This window comes from Zophobas morio, unplaced genomic scaffold (genome assembly GCF_036711695.1).
Source record: "Zophobas morio isolate AGI-343-1 ecotype UQ-CSIRO unplaced genomic scaffold, CSIRO_AGI_Zmor_V1 ptg000014l, whole genome shotgun sequence".
NCBI lineage: Eukaryota > Metazoa > Arthropoda > Insecta > Coleoptera > Tenebrionidae > Zophobas > Zophobas morio.
In genome coordinates, this window is record NW_026972119.1 from 16163490 (window position 1) to 16182326 (window position 18837).

The 18837-nt window shown below is 32.4% G+C and overlaps 1 protein-coding gene across 3 annotated transcripts in view; it reads right to left on the reverse strand.

The window, feature by feature from the left end:
- Window positions 1-18837, reverse strand: part of LOC135128579 (neurotrimin-like) — a 190917-nt gene that overhangs the window by 110715 nt on the left and 61365 nt on the right. For all 3 annotated transcript variants that reach the window (XM_064055470.1, XM_064055469.1, XM_064055472.1), the window contains exon 2: window positions 2025-2084. In XM_064055470.1, the coding sequence (XP_063911540.1) occupies window positions 2025-2084 (60 nt within the window). The remainder of the gene's footprint in view (window positions 1-2024; window positions 2085-18837) is intronic.

Consider the following 18837-nt stretch of genomic DNA (forward strand, 5'->3'; position numbering starts at 1 on the left):
AGCTAGTGGGCCATTTCTACCGACCCACTGGTTAGTGGACAAATACCACATGCGAACTCGTTCACCTAGAGGCACTTCCACATCCAGCTGCTTTTTCAACACATTGTTTTAAAACTCGAGGTACTGTGCCACGTTTAATCTGTTTGGTAAAATATAATGTCAAACTAAGCGGATTTTCATCGGACCAAATGTGAGTGTTATGGCTGTTGAAAACTGCATTGCGAGCAAATCCCGCTTCATCCGTAAATAGAATGCAATATAAACAGTTAGGGCGTTCACGACATTGCTGTAACAACCTTTAGTAGTAAATTAGACGACGTGGAAAATCAGCGGGGTCCAAAGCTTGCACACCTTGAACGTGGTATGGATATAAGCCTTGTTCTTTTAATGTACGATGCACCACAAACTGTGAAACTCCAAGTTCTTTGACGCGTTCCAAAATTTGTTCTTCAGCTTGTAGTATTTTTTCAGTCACGGACCAACCTGAATTGGAAAGAGTCACCATTATCAAATACGTTAACCGAACACACGGCGACAACCAACTGATACATGACTCGCCGTTATCTTGTTTTTACACGTTGCTTATCAGTACGTGCTTTTTTGGTTCTTAATCCTAGTCGTTCTGAGCCAGTCATGTAATTGTACTTACAGTAGGTCAAGAAACACAATCTTATTTTAATAGAGGCAAGTTGGTTGGCCGGCTTCACGAGTAGAGTACACCACAGGCTTCAATTTTATACGGCAATGTTCCATTATTATTCAGCCAAATACCTCTAAAGAGCTCATAACAAGGGTAATATAAAACCAATCGAGGGGGTGCACCTTTAGCCGGAATTATAAAGCATAAAGATGCACCCCTGCGTCGGAATTATAATACCCCTATTATAGCCTGGCGCCCTAGGTTTTTTGTGTGGGTAGGTTGCTCAAAAGAGCATCAGCCTCGGAACGATTTGAATTTTACATTATACCTCGACACCTGAGCGCCATAACCGGTTATTGCCACAAGTTGGCCCGAAACCCGAGCAACTTATTCCTTGGTCTCTATTTCCTCTAGTTATTCCTATCTAAAATGTGCAACATGTTATGGGTCCACACTTATGGCTTACATCCATATTTTTAAATTTGTTACTACAGTAAGTTTAAAAGAAGTGATGAATATACTAAATAATTTTGTCGTTTAAATCAAAAATTCTGTACTGTTGTTAGTATTAAACTGGACCCGGAAGGTCGTACATAAAGTGGGCTTTAAAAATTTGTGAGTATTGCACTACGTTATGGTGATTGCTTACCATAAATGTCAATCTAGTGTTTTAAACATTATTGATGTGTCAATGTGTGCTGCCTGATAGATAGGCAACTAGTAATTCAGCTCGAATTTGAGATTTTTTATCTCAATAGAGCGACATATTTTTATTAAAAATGCAGTTACAGATCTTCCAAAATCGACCCAAGGTGCGTTTTTTTTTTAATAATATTTTTGACTTACTTAGCGAACTTAAATCTGCAATTTCCATATCAAAAATTGTCTGTATCTGCTCTAATTTTCTTTCCATGAAAGTTAAAAAATCGCATGCTGACGGCGAACTCAAAAGCATCATTTTTTAATGTAGGCGTAAATATTTCATATTCTCCCAACGCTTCGGTCGCGGATGCACCGTAGGCCCTGATGGGATGGAAATCCGCTTGACCTGTGAGTGTTTTTCCGGTAAATAAAGGATAAAGTGAGATTATTGTTTGAAACTGGTTGCTATCAAGCAATGTTCAATCAATGTCGAGCATTTGTCCACAGCGGGTTAATCCGCACGCCACGGGGAGGGTCAGCATTGTGTATTCAATGTGCCGCCTGCATTAGACCATTCCAGTTCGCAACCTTCGCCTTAATCTCGTTTCCCTTTTTATTATACCATATAAAACCTTTATATGAAAGCAATAGCCGGCTTTTTTTCTTCCGAACTCATATACGTGGAACTCAGGTATTATACTTATTGTCCTGCTTAACAGTTATAGTTATGATAACGACTTACCGTGATTAAATTCTCCAACAACTGATATGCCGTTCGACTCCGTGTTCCTCACGTGCCTCCCTGCAACAACAAAACCGAATCAGAATTGCCCGGATCCCATTCGCAAACACAGAAATATTTTCGAGCGATATGGTCGTAAAACGCGGCAAAAAAGGGTTTTTCGCCGGACCGCGGTTGAAGAAAAACTATTTTCCGAAGGATGTCCGCCGAACTCTAAACTAATATTAACATGGAAGTCGGGACTTCTTATGTCGCTTCTCTTGCGCAAGAGTTAAACTTGCCGAAGTAGGCGCTTTAAGTTAATTCCTCTTGAGTTTGCTACTAAAAATAAATTGCCTTGTAAACAGTTACAACGCCGGGAATTATCTCAGTAGCCCCCATTTCATTTTAAATAAATGCTTTTTATGTAGGTGCTACATTCTAAGTATAAGTTGAATGCCGCCATAGTATTCAAATCATGAACACAAACTTTTACGACATACGTTTCACTCAGTTTGAAGCTCAATTTTATGCGCTTATTAAAATTTCTCTTAGTACTAACAACGTGTATTTCCCGGAATTAACATTAAACGCTTATTTAAACTCCTTCAAAAAATTCACAACCAAATTTAGCCCAACTTTTAAAGACTTCAGACTTTTAGAAATAAAATCTCGGGCTTATCACGACATGACTATAAATGAACTTAGAACGAACGGTACGTTCATTGCTTTTACGGTAGTTTACCATTATAATTTTAAAAACGCCGGTGTAAAACTTTAATTTGGAGGAATTATGTACGGCGAAACGTTACTAAAACTGCAGTGCTACTTTGCATTTAAGGTAGGAAAATTATATCAGGCGTCCGCATTCTGCATTGGTGAAACATAAATTTTTACAAATTTTAAAAAGTTCACTGTTTTATTACTCTGTACATGCTAAAAATAAATAAAAACGAATAAAATAATTAACTGTGTCAACTAATTGTTAAACAAGCCGTTTGATGATATGTCTAGTATTAAAATTTGAATAATTGATTTTTAAATGTTCAGCCACGCAAAGCAAAATATTGACAACGAATATTTGAAAAGGTTACTTCTATTAAAATGTATATAGAGTTAATACTAATTGACAAATCGTTGTTACAATAGGAATATTTTCGGAGTTGCAGTGGGATGAACGAATTCACCAGAGGGCAAAATTGGTGAATAAATCCAGAAATCCTATTATGTTAAATATAAGCGTGCGCTGTAACGAGCAACATAAATTTAAACAAAGTTTAACAGTAGACAAAATCATCTCTGGTTTATTTCGAACGAACAATAAAATATACGTCCAACGCTAGCCCTATGATTCGAAAAACATTTTAGATTACAGTAACATAATTTCCTATTTAAGAAAAAAAAACAGAAGAACTAGAATAGTTTATAGTTTTGACTAAGTTGAAAAAGTCGAGAAATATATTGCAGAGATTAGAAACGAAATTGAAGGTGAAGAATTAAAGCAATGAAATATGGACTTGATTAATTTAGTTCCTGGTTTTTATCTTATCAACTTACTTATAGCAGTAATAATTATAGTAGTAATTTTCTAATGTTTTGAAAAGTCGGCATTTTGAAATTGATGCGGTTATTATTATATAAATAGAAACATCTAGCAAACAATTTCCTCAAAGAAGTTTATAAGCGAGGTACACTTTAAGGTATTCATTCTGTCTACAATTTCGCATTATATTTCAACGAAATTAAATAAAACATTTCAAGCAAATTTTTCTTTATACAATATTATGGAACTTTTAATATTTTAACAATTAAACCTAAAAAGGTTGCGATATAAAATGAAAATGTCAGTGGTAATTGAATTTTTTTAAATAAAATAATAAATTCGTAAATTATAAAATACGTACTTAATTTCTTTATAAAATTTAAACGAGAAAATACCCGCTCTCTTTTTTTAGTCGCATTTTTTGGAGCTCTTGCGCCTTTTTATTGACCGTTATTTCACCTTTTTGTTGCATTTTTTGTGTATTTTTGGTGTCTCTTTTTCGCTGATTTTTTTGTCCCTTTATTTTGTCTGTTTTTGTTTACTTTTTTCGCCTAAGCTTCGCACAGAAGGCTACTTTTATGTTTTCTTAATGTTTCATGATCCCTGGAGTACGAAATATTAAATAAATCTGTCTGCCGTCTGCCCTCTGTCGTCTGTGTCGATTTTTATTAGACTCATAATCTCCGAAACTACGAACCGCTTGTTGTCAAATTTTATTATGTCGATTAGGAATATTGTACTCGTATATACGGTTTTCCCCATTTTCATCAATAGACGTCAGTTATTATAGCTACGACCTGAAATTCGTTCGGGTTATAAGTTGTTCTTGAATTGCACTGACTACTCTGGCCTAGTTACGTTATTTGATATTAGAGTACTTATATTAGGTTCTTGTTGCGCTGAAACTTTTGTACCTTGACCTATGGCTAATCTAGTCAGATCTGTAAACAAAATTTCAAATAATTTTGATTTTTTTAATGTAAGATTATCCTTTTTAAACAGCTACCCGAAAAATCTTTAAGTTGTATGAATTACTAACTTTTAGTTTTTATCCATTTCTTTTTTTTGTAATTATTTTCGCACATGTTTAGTTCTTATTTTCGATATATCGTGTTATGGATCTTGTATCTTTTTGGTCATTAAATACCGATTATTATTATTTTCTTCAAAATTTGAGAATACAGTAATGTTGCACACGGCTGTATTTAATAATAATAGAATAACCTGTTTTGAGTCGAAGTTAATATACTTATTATATACTTTTTATCATTGGTTATATGCTTTAAATATCTTTGACATTGTCGGTACCTTGCGGACTGCGCTCTCACTGACGCAGGAGCTGCCAGGATGTTATTTACTCCACTGCACAGCATAAGCATATTTCTTTACATATATTTTGAAACTCAACAAATTCGATATTTTAATTTATAACGTTTGTTGTAAGTAAAATTCACCAAAAAGTTTTTTATTTGATCCATTTTTGACGCCTTTTTTGTTCCCCCTTCTTTGTACTGTTTTCTTCGCTTTTTGTCGTTTTTCTTGTCCTTGCTAGATGAAATATGAACGAAATGTAGGAAGGGTGGGCGGGCGGGGCTAAACTTAAATATTTCATTTCTACTATACATAAAAACTATTGTTACGTTGAACGGGCGAATAAAATCGGCGTGTGTTAAACTCAACAAGTTATTTCTTACAAACACGACTAACTGCTACAACCATTATGTACAAAAATAATTCCGGCACTTCTTGTCTTTATTTTCTCGACACTCGCTGACTGAATTCGATTGAATAATGAAAAACTCCCGACGTTGGCCTCTATTTAAAAACGTACTTTCTTCTAGATGTCGGGCATTCGGGATCTTTCGGGATTGCCGATGTCGTTCGCGAATACCGCTTCCAGGCTTTTCTGTGGCGGTCCGCCGCTTCGAGACTTTCCTGGACGCCGAAATCGAGATCGATGACTCACCACCCATCATGGGTTTATTTTGTAACAATATCAATGACGACACAACATAATCTACACAAAGAGAGGCTTACACTGACTCACAAAATTTTTGACGTCACATCGCGATGATTCAAAATTGATTGAAAGCCACAAATAAATTAAGATGGACACAAAAATCTGACCAAGAAGGAAATAGTTTGTTTGGTAGGCACCGACCAGTTTCAACCACCACCCATCAACCCTTGATACCTGAGAAGTTTTCCGGACAAGATAGGTTATAAATGCAATCTGACTTATTGACCTATTTTGGTCTGTATTCCTACTGCGTAGGATAGAAAATGGTCCTTGGAGCCGGATTTAGTACTTCGACTAGTTAAAATAACACTTTTGGTATACTAATAATATATTCTTGATTAATATTTAAGACCACCATCGGATGAATTTCACCAATCTTATTAGTCTACTTAATCAAATAAATGTGTTGAAAAACAATATTTAATTGCGGGTGATTTGAATGTTAATTTTCTTTGTGAAAACAGTTTATCGGTTTAAGTTTGTGATTTTATGGTTGATCAAGATCATCACGGAAACTGTGATACTGAACAGTCAATTTTTTTAAAGCAATTTTAACATCTAGAACTCGTATGATTGAGGAAAACCTAGAAAATCTAGTAATTCCGACGTTGTATGCAATTGCCGTCCAATAGCGATGGCGATCGGACGGCAATGAGGATCACTTCCGTGATGCCAAAGCCTGCTAATAACCCTAGTATTTATCGACCCAAAGTATTAGTACAGGGTTTTCCAAAAATATAAAAAAAAATAATTTGCAACCAATTAAGTTCTATTTTGGGGGTTAACAATTTAATTTCTTCAGTTCAATATGGATTCAGAAAAGGGCAGTCCACTACTGACACAATACTGACATTAATTGATACAATCATTAGGTGTTTGGAAAAGGATGAATTGGGCACAAGGTTGTTTTAAGATTTAACGAAGGCTTTCGACTGCGTCCCGTATAAAACACCAATTGTGAAACTATATAAGGGTAATATACAACCCACCTGTTGCCAATTATTTTAAGAGAAAGGTCTGCAAATTCTACCAGCCTCCCCATCACATACGATCTACCCCAGGGCTCAGTATTGGGCTCCTTACTGCTTTTCCTCTACAATGAATTTCCCAGATATTTGCAGACTCGCTCATTAGTCATTACTTTTAGACGATGACACAACAATTTTAACAGTAGATAAGGACATAAATTAGAAATAAATACCTAAAGGTACGTGTCCACTTGAGAGGGCGCTTTCAAAAAATAACTCCAAAATCAGCCCGTAAAGCCATAGTCGGCCCTGCCCTCAACTGGGTAAGCGTATCGTTTTTACCTGGTTTCTCCGAGTTTGTGAGCGACTCTCACAATACGAACGCATTTCGAAGTGCGACAGTGATCTCCGATAAGTCTGTTTTACGTGTATTTTTTTCGTAATAACTGAAGTCATTGCAATAATAGACCTTTGAAATTTGAAATGACAACTTAAGATTAAAGATAGTATAAAATCAAAATCAGAACTCTCGTGAGAGTTGCTCTCCAGTGGACACGTACCCTAAAGAATACTCAGAGTCTGCTACATTCTTGTTCCTTTTGAAACTCTGAGAGTAGCTAAGACACCGAATATTTGGTCTAATTCATAAGTTTTAAAATTACGACCTTACTGTAGCTTTATATCTTTCATTTTTTAATTTACGTTAAACCTAAATTCACCTTAAAAGACACGATATCCATACCTATAAAACGCGTCATAAAATACTTTTGTGTCTGAAAGTTTTAAGATTAACAATATCTCGGACAGGTACTGAATACTTTGGAATAAGTGTTTTAATGTGTTACCTGTTGTAAAAAAAAAATCGCTATTTACACATTTTAAAAAGAAAAAAAAAGAATACTATTTGGAGGTAAGACTTTTTACAGCATTGAACAATTCTGTAATAGCTATTTATGTAACAAGTACATAAACCAAGTCTTTATTGACAAGCCGATTTTAGTAAACGAGGGAGCGTAGCGACCGAGTCGATAAAAAAGGCGCGTCAATAAAGCCAGTTTATGTACCCGTTACATACAAGGCTTTATTTCTGATTGCAACAATTATTATAATTTTAAAAAATAAAAATTAGGGAAAACCAATTGCAAAATAAATTTCTGAAAATCTAGTCTACGTTTTCATTGTTACTACAGTAACCCATTGTCTGTTTACGCAAGTAAAAATTATTTTGATTTGTGCTGTTTGGGTTTAAAGTTGAAAAATCCAAGCTAGTACATCTAACCAAGGGGAAAGTGAGATAACAGAGATTGCTAGGAGTGTTAAAGAGTCTTTACTACCATCAAAATCAAGACATTTATACGAAGAACCTTCAAACTTTATCGGAAGTGGTGCTCTAAAAAGAACACCAAATCAACGTCGGAAGAGAGTATTTTGGCGTATTTCACTACTGAGCTTTCCTCGTATAAAAGTTCATCATTATGGAGCAAGTATTCCATGCTAAGATCAAGATCAACCATAAATTTACGTGAAGGAGTTGACATCGGTAAATTCCCATGTGTCATTGCATTTCTGAAGCGGAAAGGTGAAGGGTGAAACTGCCAATATTAACGTTGCGGAAAAAATTCTAGGCAAAAATCTTTCGGAAAAAGATGTTGCTGAAGATATGTTCAGTTGTGGAAAAGCAGAAGCAGTAATAGAAGCAAAAGTAGTGAAATGTGGCTAGGAAAATATCCAGTATACGTTTTCTGGTAGTAGTTATGTTGTAAATATTAAACATTGCGATCATGCCTAGATTATTTTAGTTAGTACGTTTAATTGTACTCACGAAAACTTTAACAAAAACAAGTGTAAAATAAAGTTGTCTTTATTGTACTAATACCATAAAGTACCACATTACGGCCGCTAAATTATAAAATAAAGTAACGTTTATAGAGCAATCGGACATAAAGGTATTTAAAATTTAATTTAAATATATATGTGTTATAAACTTTAAATTTGCTACTTTACTTGAAATGTGCAGAAACAGTAATGATGTATTGTAATTAAGGCACTAATAAACATTATCATTATGACCATTTTCTCTGTGCGCATACTGCTTAAGACACTAGGATTGAGGACTAAAGAGATAAAAAAAAAGGAAAGGAGCATAATAAGATAAATAAATGCAAAATATATGAAACATTGTTAATTGGGACAAAAATATCATGAGAATAAATAAAGACTCCAAAATTTAATATACAAAGAAACAGCAAGAACGAAGAAATATGACCGCGGATCAGTCGAAGCGTGTTTGTGCTTAAAAGCAGAAATAAATAGCAAATATTAAAGTCATATTTTGAAACTCACAGAAACAGGATTAAAAATTATTTCTTGAAACCACGTTGGAAAACCACCAAAACATAACAAATGTACAAAAAAAAGTTGATAATCCAAACAATACAGGGTGATTTGGAAATATATGCAATAATTGCACCTGGACATCATGTACCTAACTAATGTGGAAATATAAAAAAACAAATAAAAATTAAATGCCACGGATCCACCTTTTAAACAGTACCTAGGTGGAAAATCCTCCGAATAAAAACCATATAAACATTTTCAGTGCAATTAGAAGTAAAATCTACTTTTTGCTGGTTATCATTCGTTCCTTCTATATTCATTCATCGTTAAAGTTCACTGCGAAAGATCATTAGTTGCAGAAAGAAACTGTGGTCCTGAGAAGGACCCATTTTTGGTAATGGATGTTTAGTCGTTGTCACAAAAATTCTACATGGTTTATTAGAACAAAAATACTATCTTTTTACAATAGATGCTGAAAATGTTGTCCTTGATTAGAAATACAGGCTTCAGCACGTTGAAGCTCTCAATGGTTTGTGAACACTGTTGATTTCCATAAACTAACTATTTCATCCAACTCCACAGACAAAAATCACACGGATTGAGATCGGGTGAATGCGGAGGCCCAGCAGCTGGGTCCTTTCTACCGATCCACTGGTTAGGAAAATGGTTATTTATCCATTCAGTTACTGGCCCAACAAAATCTACTGGTGCTTCATCATGCAAGTACCACATGCGAACTCGTTCACTTAGAGGCACTTCCACATCTAGCTGCTCTTCCAACACATTTTTTAAAAATTTTGAGGTACCGTGCAGCGTCTGTTTGGTAAAACATAAGGTCCAACTAAACCATACCGGCTCACACTTTTATGGAAAACCGTCGACGAAATCATAGTTCTTGACGAGCTTGTGGAGTTTTATCGGACCAAATATGAGTGATGTGGCTGTTGAAAACACCATTTCGAGTGAATTCTGCTTCATCCGTAAACATAATGCAATTTAACGCCGAGAATCAGCGTGCCCCAAAGCTTGCACTTTTTGAATGTGGTATGGATATAATCCTTGTTCTTTTAACGTACGATGCACTACAAATTGTGAAACTCAGCTCCAAGTCGGCGAATGCTGATGTCGGGCTCTTCTTCGACGCATTCCAAAATTTGTTCTTCAGCTTGCAGTTTTCTTTCGGTCCTATGACGGCCACGATCGTGAGTTTGAGGTTTGAAGATACCATGATCTCGCAGATGCTGTACCACTGATGTAAATGTTCGCGCACACGGAATCGCGTGATTTGGAAAGCATTCGATTCGCAATTTGCGGGCCAACGTGGCGTTTCCATCAGCCATACCATAAAGCATTACCATGTTGACACGCTCTGCATTGAAAAAATTCACCATTGTCAAAGACATTAACCCAAACACTATCAGTGAATGTATAACAATTTATATTCAATCTAAAATAACTTTACACGACGTAATAAATCTTATTGTGAGTTATTCCCCATTTTTTTTTATTGCACGCATTTCAAAATCACCCGGTATTAACAAGAAATCGAAAATCAAACTTTAAAGTAACTATAGACTAAGAAAAAATATTTCTACAATAAAAACACGAAATTTGAGTAGTTTCTAGATCTAGCAAAATCACCTAAAAAAAACGAAGGAAATAATACTAGTGAAAAATAATTTCCAGACTCCAAAATTTTTAGCTAAAAAATAAAAACTGTATAACTTATTTCGCTTGCTTAATCCGAAAGCATACAAAGCTTAATCTGATGTTGTCAAGACGTAAACTCATAAAGTACAACGTTGCGTAGCACGAGTATAAAAGGGTCTTCTGTTTCTTTGTTTAGAGCAGGAAGTAAATAAACAAGAGGGTACGCAACTGGTAATATTAAATAAATTTAAACCAAATACGCTGAATTCAAAATCAGCCGAATTTAATTAAATAGGTGTTTATTATTATTGAGTATTTAAATTGAACAACAATATATGGGACATCTAGTTCAGGAACAATTTTATGTTTAATATTAAACAGTCAGCATAATTCATATCTTCCTGGCTGTTACTTATTAAATCATAAACGTAAAGGTCGTGTACACGTGAACAAAATTTACTTACAATATCTGGATTCACATTCGTTACAAATTCGTTCATAATTAAGCATTCGTAAACTCCGTGAGCAGTAACAGCGAAAGTCGATCAGACCAAGTAATTAACAATTTATTGTTCCGTTCCTTATTTTTACATCCAAAACCGACGTTTCCACGTTCTTCCTTACCGCAGCCACCAAACGTCTTTCCAGACTCATTTCAATAATAATTTCGACGTAATTAAGCACCGAATTTTTCCAGCGCCGTTTTTTGCCAAACGCCAAACTTCGTCATTTACTGTCGATTTACAATTATTTTTTAATTTGAATACCGCTCCCACATCCGCTGCACCCTGTCGCAAATATCTTTGATACAAATTCCTAAATAATTTAATTCCGCCTGTAGGCAAGACGCTCTCGTACTTTTGTCATTAATTTACTTTTTACGACTGACGTAACGCGAGTCTTCCCGTTAACAAACTTATTAAGACCCAGATTCCGCTAAAATGTTCATGAGTGGAATATGGTTCGGATGGTTGTAAAAGTGGCGGAGGCGCCGGGCGAATTTACCTGTTGTGAAGTGAGAAATGCTCCTGCCGAAAATTATTCAAATGTTGCTGTAAGTTATTTAAATGAAATTAAAGTCGCCTTAAAAAATGTCGTATACCGAGCCTGAAGAAGCCGTTTTAAAATTCAAATGAATTTTGTTTTTCTCCACATAGCCAGGAGTTGGAGAAAATTAAGGAAATAAAACAGGGAACAGAATGTAGTAAGCCAGTTAAACGCTCTTCTCTTCAACATTTTACTCGCTTGTTTATGAATTTTAATGATTGCTCAATAACCTTCGTAAGGAAGAGTAACCAAGACAGGTCCAATTTAATTTTTTTTTCATCTTCTTTATGCCGAAGAAATTTTAAACTTTAATTCTTTAGCAAGGTGTTGGGGCGTTAATTAAAAACTTTACCGTTTATTTACATATTTTCTATTAAAAATTAACAGCCGGCTATTAAGTAATTTGCTTTTTAAAGGCGCTGGAACCTTCAATTTTTACCTGTGTAAAAGAGCAAATCGTGGAGATGCCGTGAGGCTTTTTATTACCTCTGGAGTTCATTTTCTTTGCCTGTTTCAAGAACTATAATAAATCAGACTTCGTTCTGTCATAAACTGAGTCATTATTTCGCCCATTAAAATTATTTTCTACTCAAGAACTGTGTTAATTGTACGTTAATCAGATATTTTCCGTTAGGGCACTGGAACAATTTCTCTCTAGATAGTGATAATAAAAAATTCTTATCGTTATATAAAGACTGCACAGTCGATCATAACCGGATTTCGTCAAACATTGCGTTGATTTATAGACATTATAAGTTAAAAATCCACGTAGGGTATACAACGATCTTTTATAGGTAATTGAATTTCCTTGTCTCCGATTCAGCAAATCTACTTAGGAGTTTGTTAACTCCACGAAACTGAGTTACACAAGATGATTTTTGAACTGGCGAAATGTAGATTTTCGTAGCAATCATCATACACATTTAGACTTACCGGACTAGGCGACTTAACAATTTTCGCGAAAAATCCACATTGTATTAATAATTCCGCAACTTCCGGTTATGAAGTTAAACCAAACGCAACATTATCGGCAGTTTAACTTGGCTTTTAAAGCTCGGCATTAAGTATTAAAGAGCTTAAAATTAACAGCTACGTTTGCTAAACGTAGAAGATAAACGCTTAGAAAAGCCACGCATAACTTGCGGACAACCAATTATGGAGCTCTACGGGGTAAGTAGGCAAAGGGTTTGTCTGTAATTGTATTGTGTGTAGGCTCTTCGACGTATCTTGTGGAAGCTTACGCATTCTGTCCTTAGTGTAATAATTTTGCCGGGTTTTATGAACCTAAAACAATAGTATGATGTAATAAATCAGACTCAAGTTAAGTTTCGGAGTGGTTCCGCCAGTTTAAATTAATGTAGATAGAGAACCCTAAAAATTACACTCGTGTCATTTCTAGGATTATAAATTTTCGCACAATAATTTAAATATCTGTGTTATTTTGCCGTTTTTAATTGGAAGTTTTCAATTATAAATCAGCTTTTTTGTGTTCGATGCGGTTTTACTAGTTCGATTATTCGATTATTACTTTTGTTTATTGAAATTTCTGTTTTCGTTGTAGGAATTCAATGGGTTTGCAATTATCTCGTCGCCAGTATGAGGTTTCCATTATTCCAGCAATTACAATTATGTTGTTCTAGCGTAACTAAAACTACGTGAACAACAGAAACTCTAACAATGCTGTACACAGTGTTTTACAAGAATTGAACTTTCTATTAATTCTAAAACTACAATTGTTCGAAGGTCATTTCGACGGAATTTGAAGCATAATCCGACAAATCCTGCTTCTATAAAAAAATTATAAAATTTTGCGCCGTACGAAAAAAAATATATTTAAAGCAGATAACCAACGGGAGAAAATGTCCTCTCAGAATAATAACAACCCTAACTTCAAGTGTATATGTTTATACATCGAAAGAATGTTACGTAGAAATTAATTTGATTTGAATGAGTTGTATTATCAAAACAGAAGACTAAAATTACTAATTAAGCCAGTATCGAACAAAAAAAGAAACAACCACGTTTGATATCCTAGTATATATATATATAAAATTTGACAACAATGGGTCCACTAGTTTCGGAGATTACGTGTCTAATAAAAATCGATACAGACGCCAGACAGACAGACAGATAGACGGAAACGGGAGATCACTTTTTCGTACTCCAGGGGTCATAAGACGTCACGAATACGTAAAATTGGCAGTAAAAATGTAAAATTTTTATTTATTTAGTACGCGCTATCCACTCTGGCAAGTTTCAAGCATACATTAATTTCCGCACGCTTGCCGACCAATCAGAGCAAGACACATTCAAATTGGCGCCAAATTAAAATATTATTCATCGTGTGTATTCAAGTGCTCATTCCAATATCATAGATCTAGGGAAAACCATACGATTTGCTTTTATATTTATTACTTTGTGGGAGCATTTTTTTAATCGGCACCGATTTGTTAATTTTACAGATACTTCAGTTTTCGATTTTACGATTTTACTGTTTTTTGAGTTTTAAACTTTTAGTTGTTTAATTTTTCAATTTCGTGTTTTTTTATTTTTCAGCAAAAGAACAAATTTATCCAAAGTAAAATATTGGAAAATAGGAATATTGTATCATTGAAATAATGAAGAATACAAAAATTTTAAAATGAAAATAGAGAAACTAAAAAATCGAGACACCGAAAAATTTAAAAATTGTAGAAACATAGAAAAATTGAAAATAAAACTGCAAAATCGGAAAATCGAAAAACGAAACAATTTTGCAATTTTGCAATTTTAAAGTCTTCAAGTTCTTGATTTCCAATTTTAATCAAAATAAAACTTTGTAAAATCGAATAACTGTAACACCCAAACATTAAAAAATGCAACAATTAAAAATCGAGAATTCTGCAATTTTTCGATACAATATTTTTCAAATGCTCGATTTTTCATTTTTTAATTGTTCAACAAAAGGACAAATTTATTCAAACTGAACTTTTGATTAACCGAAAAATTGTAACATTGAAACATCAAAAATCAAAATAATTAAAAATAAAGAAATTGAAAAAATGAACAAAAAGAAACAATTTTGCAGTTTTTCGATGTAAAATTTTCCAAATTCTCAATATTTAATTCTTTATTTTCTCAATTTTTCATTTTTTAATTGTTTAACAAAAGGTCAATATTCAAACCGAAATTTTGAAAAATTTAAAAATTGAAAAATCAAAAAATTTAAAAACTGAGAAGACGAAGAATTGAAAAAATAAAGAAAAATTGAAAAAAAAACCGAAAAAATGAGAATTAAAAATGAAAAAATGGGAAACTAAACAAGTGGATAATTGAAAAAACAATTGAAAAATCGAGAAATGGTAATATAGAAACCTGAAAACCCAGATTAATTAAAAATTGAGAAATTGAAAAATTGAAAAAACGAAAAATAAAAATTTCTACAAATTAAATAATCAAAAATACAAAAATTTTTAATTTCAAAATCCAAAGATTTTAAAATGAAACTTGAAATATCGAAAAAATAAAAATCGAAACATGAAAAAATTAAAAAATTGAATTGGATAATCGAAAAAACGAAAAATTGTAATATTAAAACCTCAAAACCCTGTTAATGAATAATCGAGGAATCGAAAAATCGACAAAACGAAGCAATTCTGCAATTTTTCGATATAAAATTTTTCAAATTCTCGATTTTTATTTCTTCATTTTCTCGATTTGTCATTTTTTAATTGTTCAACAAAAGGACAAATTTATTCAAACCGAAATTTTGAATTGAATTGAAAAATCAAAATATTGAGAAATCGAAGGATTGAAAAAATAATGAAAACTTGAAAAAATCGAAAAAATGAGACTCGAAAAAACTGAAAAACAATAAAAATAATAAAATATTGAAAAATTTAAAAATTGAAAAATCGAAAAATAAAAAAATTGAGAAATTGAACAATGGGATAATTGAAAAAACAATTGAAAAATCGAAAAATTGTAATATTGAAAGCTGAAAACCCTGATTAATTAAAAATCGAGAAAGTGAAAAATTGAAAAAACGAAAAACAAAAACTTCTATAAATTAAACAATCAAAAATACAAAAAATTTTAGTTTCAAAATCCAAAGATTTTAAAATGAAACTTGAAATATCGAAAAATTGAAAAGTCGAAACATGGAAAAATTAAAAAATTGAATTGGAAAATTGAAAAATTGTAATAATGAAACCTCAAAACCCTGAATAATTAAAAATCGAGAAATCCAAAAAATCGACAAAACGAAGCAAAATTTTCAAATTCTCGATTTTTATTTCACCATTTTCTCGATTTGTCATTTTTTAATTGTTCAACAGAAGGACAAATTTGTTCAAACCGAAAAATCAAAAAATTAAGAAATCGAAGAAATGAAAAAAATAAAGAAAACTTGAAATAACGGAAAAAATGACACTTAAAAATTGAAAAATGAAACTTGAGATATCGAAAAATTGAAAAATCGAAAAATGAAAAAATTGTGAAATTGAACAATGGGATAATTCAAAAAAACAATTGAAACCTGAAAACCCTGATTAATTAAAAATCGAGGAAGTGAAAAAACGAAAAATAAAAACTTCTATAAATTAAACAATCAAAAATACAAAAAAATAATTTCAAAATCCAAAATTTTAAACTGAGAACCAAAAAACTAAAAAATCAAGAAATTGTAAAAAAGAAACATGGAAAAATTGAAAAATTGTAACATCGAAAAGACGAAACACTAAAAACCCGAAACATTTAAAAACTGAGAAATCGAAGATTTGAAAAAATGCAGATACTGAAAAATCGGGTAATTGAGCAGCCAAGAATTTGAAAAAAAAATACCAACAATAATTATTTGAAAAAAGTGAAAATTTAAAAATCGGAAAATTCAAAAATGAAACAATTACAAAATTGTAAATTTGAAAAAAAAATAAAAACGTAGAATCAAAAACATTGAAACCTGAGAAAGTGATAATTTAAAAATTGAGAAATTGAAAAATCTAAAAAACCAAAAATTGTAAATACATGGAAAATCGAAAAATTGAAAAACAACTTGGAAAAACGAAACAAAAATATTACTGAAAAATAAAAATCATGAAAATCGAAAAACTAAAAAATCAAGAAATCGAAAAATGTAAAAACGAAACACGGAAAAATCGAAAAATTAACAATTAAAAAAAACAAAAATTTAAAAATCTCGAATTGAGAAAATAAAAAATCAAAGAAACGAAACAATTTGGAATAACATACTTGGAAGTACTTTATTTTTAATTTTTCAACAAAAGGACAAACTTATTAAAGTGAAATTTCAAAAAATCAAAAAATGGGAAAATTGTAAAACTGAAAAATTGCAAATTCAAAAAATTAAAAACTGAAAAATCGAAAAAGAAACATTGAAAAACCAAACAATTTAAAAATTGGGAAATCGAAGAACTGCAAAAATAAAGAATTCAAAATCGAATAATTAAGAGGTCAACAATTGGATAAGGATAAATTGTAACCTTAAAAATGAAAAAACTGAAAATTCAAAAAAACTGAAAAATCGAACAATTGAAAATTGAAAATCAAAAATAGAAAAAACGAAACTTGAAACACCAAGAAATTTAAAAATTGTAATCTTAAAACCTGAGAAACTGAAAACTTCGATAATTGACAAAACAACCGAAAACTTGAAAAATTCAAAAAAGAAACTGTAAAATCGAAAAACTGATTAATTAAAAACCAAAAACTAAAAAATTGAAAAAATGAAACATTGCACAATAAAAAAAAAAATTGAAAAATCGAAATGTTGCAAAAATAGCGAAAGTAAAAAGTCGCATAACGAAAAAATCAACAATTGAAAATCAAAAAATAAAAATATCCAAAAATGGAAAAATCAAAAAAACCAAAAACTGTCAAATCTAAAAATTATAATATTGAAACCTGAAAAAATGGACGAAATAAAAATCGAAAAACTGAAAAATCTTCAAATCGAAAAGCTAAGAATCTTAAATACTTCAAAAATCGATGCGAATTAAAAAAAATGCTCAGACTACAGATTAAAGCAATAATATTCGACTTAGGGCCAGTTTGAATTTAGCGCCGATGTACTTTGTTCTGATTGGTCGGCACGGGTGCGGAAATTAATGTGTGCTCAACTTTCGAGTTATTTTTTCGCTCAGGAAGTAAAAGATTCTATTTTTTCTGTTACTTGTAGTATACAGTTTGACAATTTATTCCCATTCCCAGATCAACGACCAAAACAATAATTAATTCCTCCTCATCAAATGGACAAACGAAATTCTTAAATAGTTTGATATTACCCGTTCTTTTTTCGGTGCATTCGGGGGCAGATAAACCTTAAGAAATAAAATATATTGCCACAATATTTTTATATGCTTTACAAATCCCTTTCGTTTGGAGTTTTTGTAGCACCAAGTCAAAGGTAATCAAAATAGTTATATATGTAAAGTAGAGACCGTGAAACAGTGAACATTGGCTTTCTATTTCTAAAACAAATCCACAAAGTTGTGATGATATCGCTCTAAAGATGCTGAAAATTCTATTTTCATCTTGTGAAGGTGCCCTTAAGCATATAAAGTAGAGTCCGCCAAATAGTGAACATCGACTTTCTGTTTCCAAAATTGTTTATTGCTGCGTTCAATCTACTATTCAGGATTATAATTCCATTAAGCAATTAGAAAACTACAATAGTGGTACAAACTTTAACGTATACAAAAATTATCCTATTTTGACCCAGTTTCGAGTAAATAGGTCCAGGAAGCTCTAATATAATAAAAAGAAATTCAAAATGTCGTGATGATATTGCTCTAACGATGGTGAAATTTCTATTTCCATTTTGTAAATGTACCCTTGAACATATAAAGTATTGTCTGCCAAATAGTGAATATTGACTTTCTGTTTCCGAAATTCGTGTTTGACGGTATTTTAATAAACCTTTCGTTAATAAGTGGGAAAATTACGCAGTGTGTACAATTTTCATTTACGAACTGTTGGAATCTACCAACAGATTAAGTAAAACTCTACTGTCAGGTGTCCCCCAAGGGCCGGTGTTGGATCCGATAGTGTTTCGGTGTATATACCGATCTTATGTTTTTATTGAAATCGTCTCATACTTTTTACGCAAATAACGGCGTACTATTTAATACAATATCCTTATTTATCGCTTTGGCGCTGATATTTCTAATATCTTCGAATTAACTGATACTTCACATCTTCGTGGACGTTCAGTGAAGTTGCATCGTGAAAGGTACACGACCAAATTGCCTCTGCTCTAAGACAACATTAATG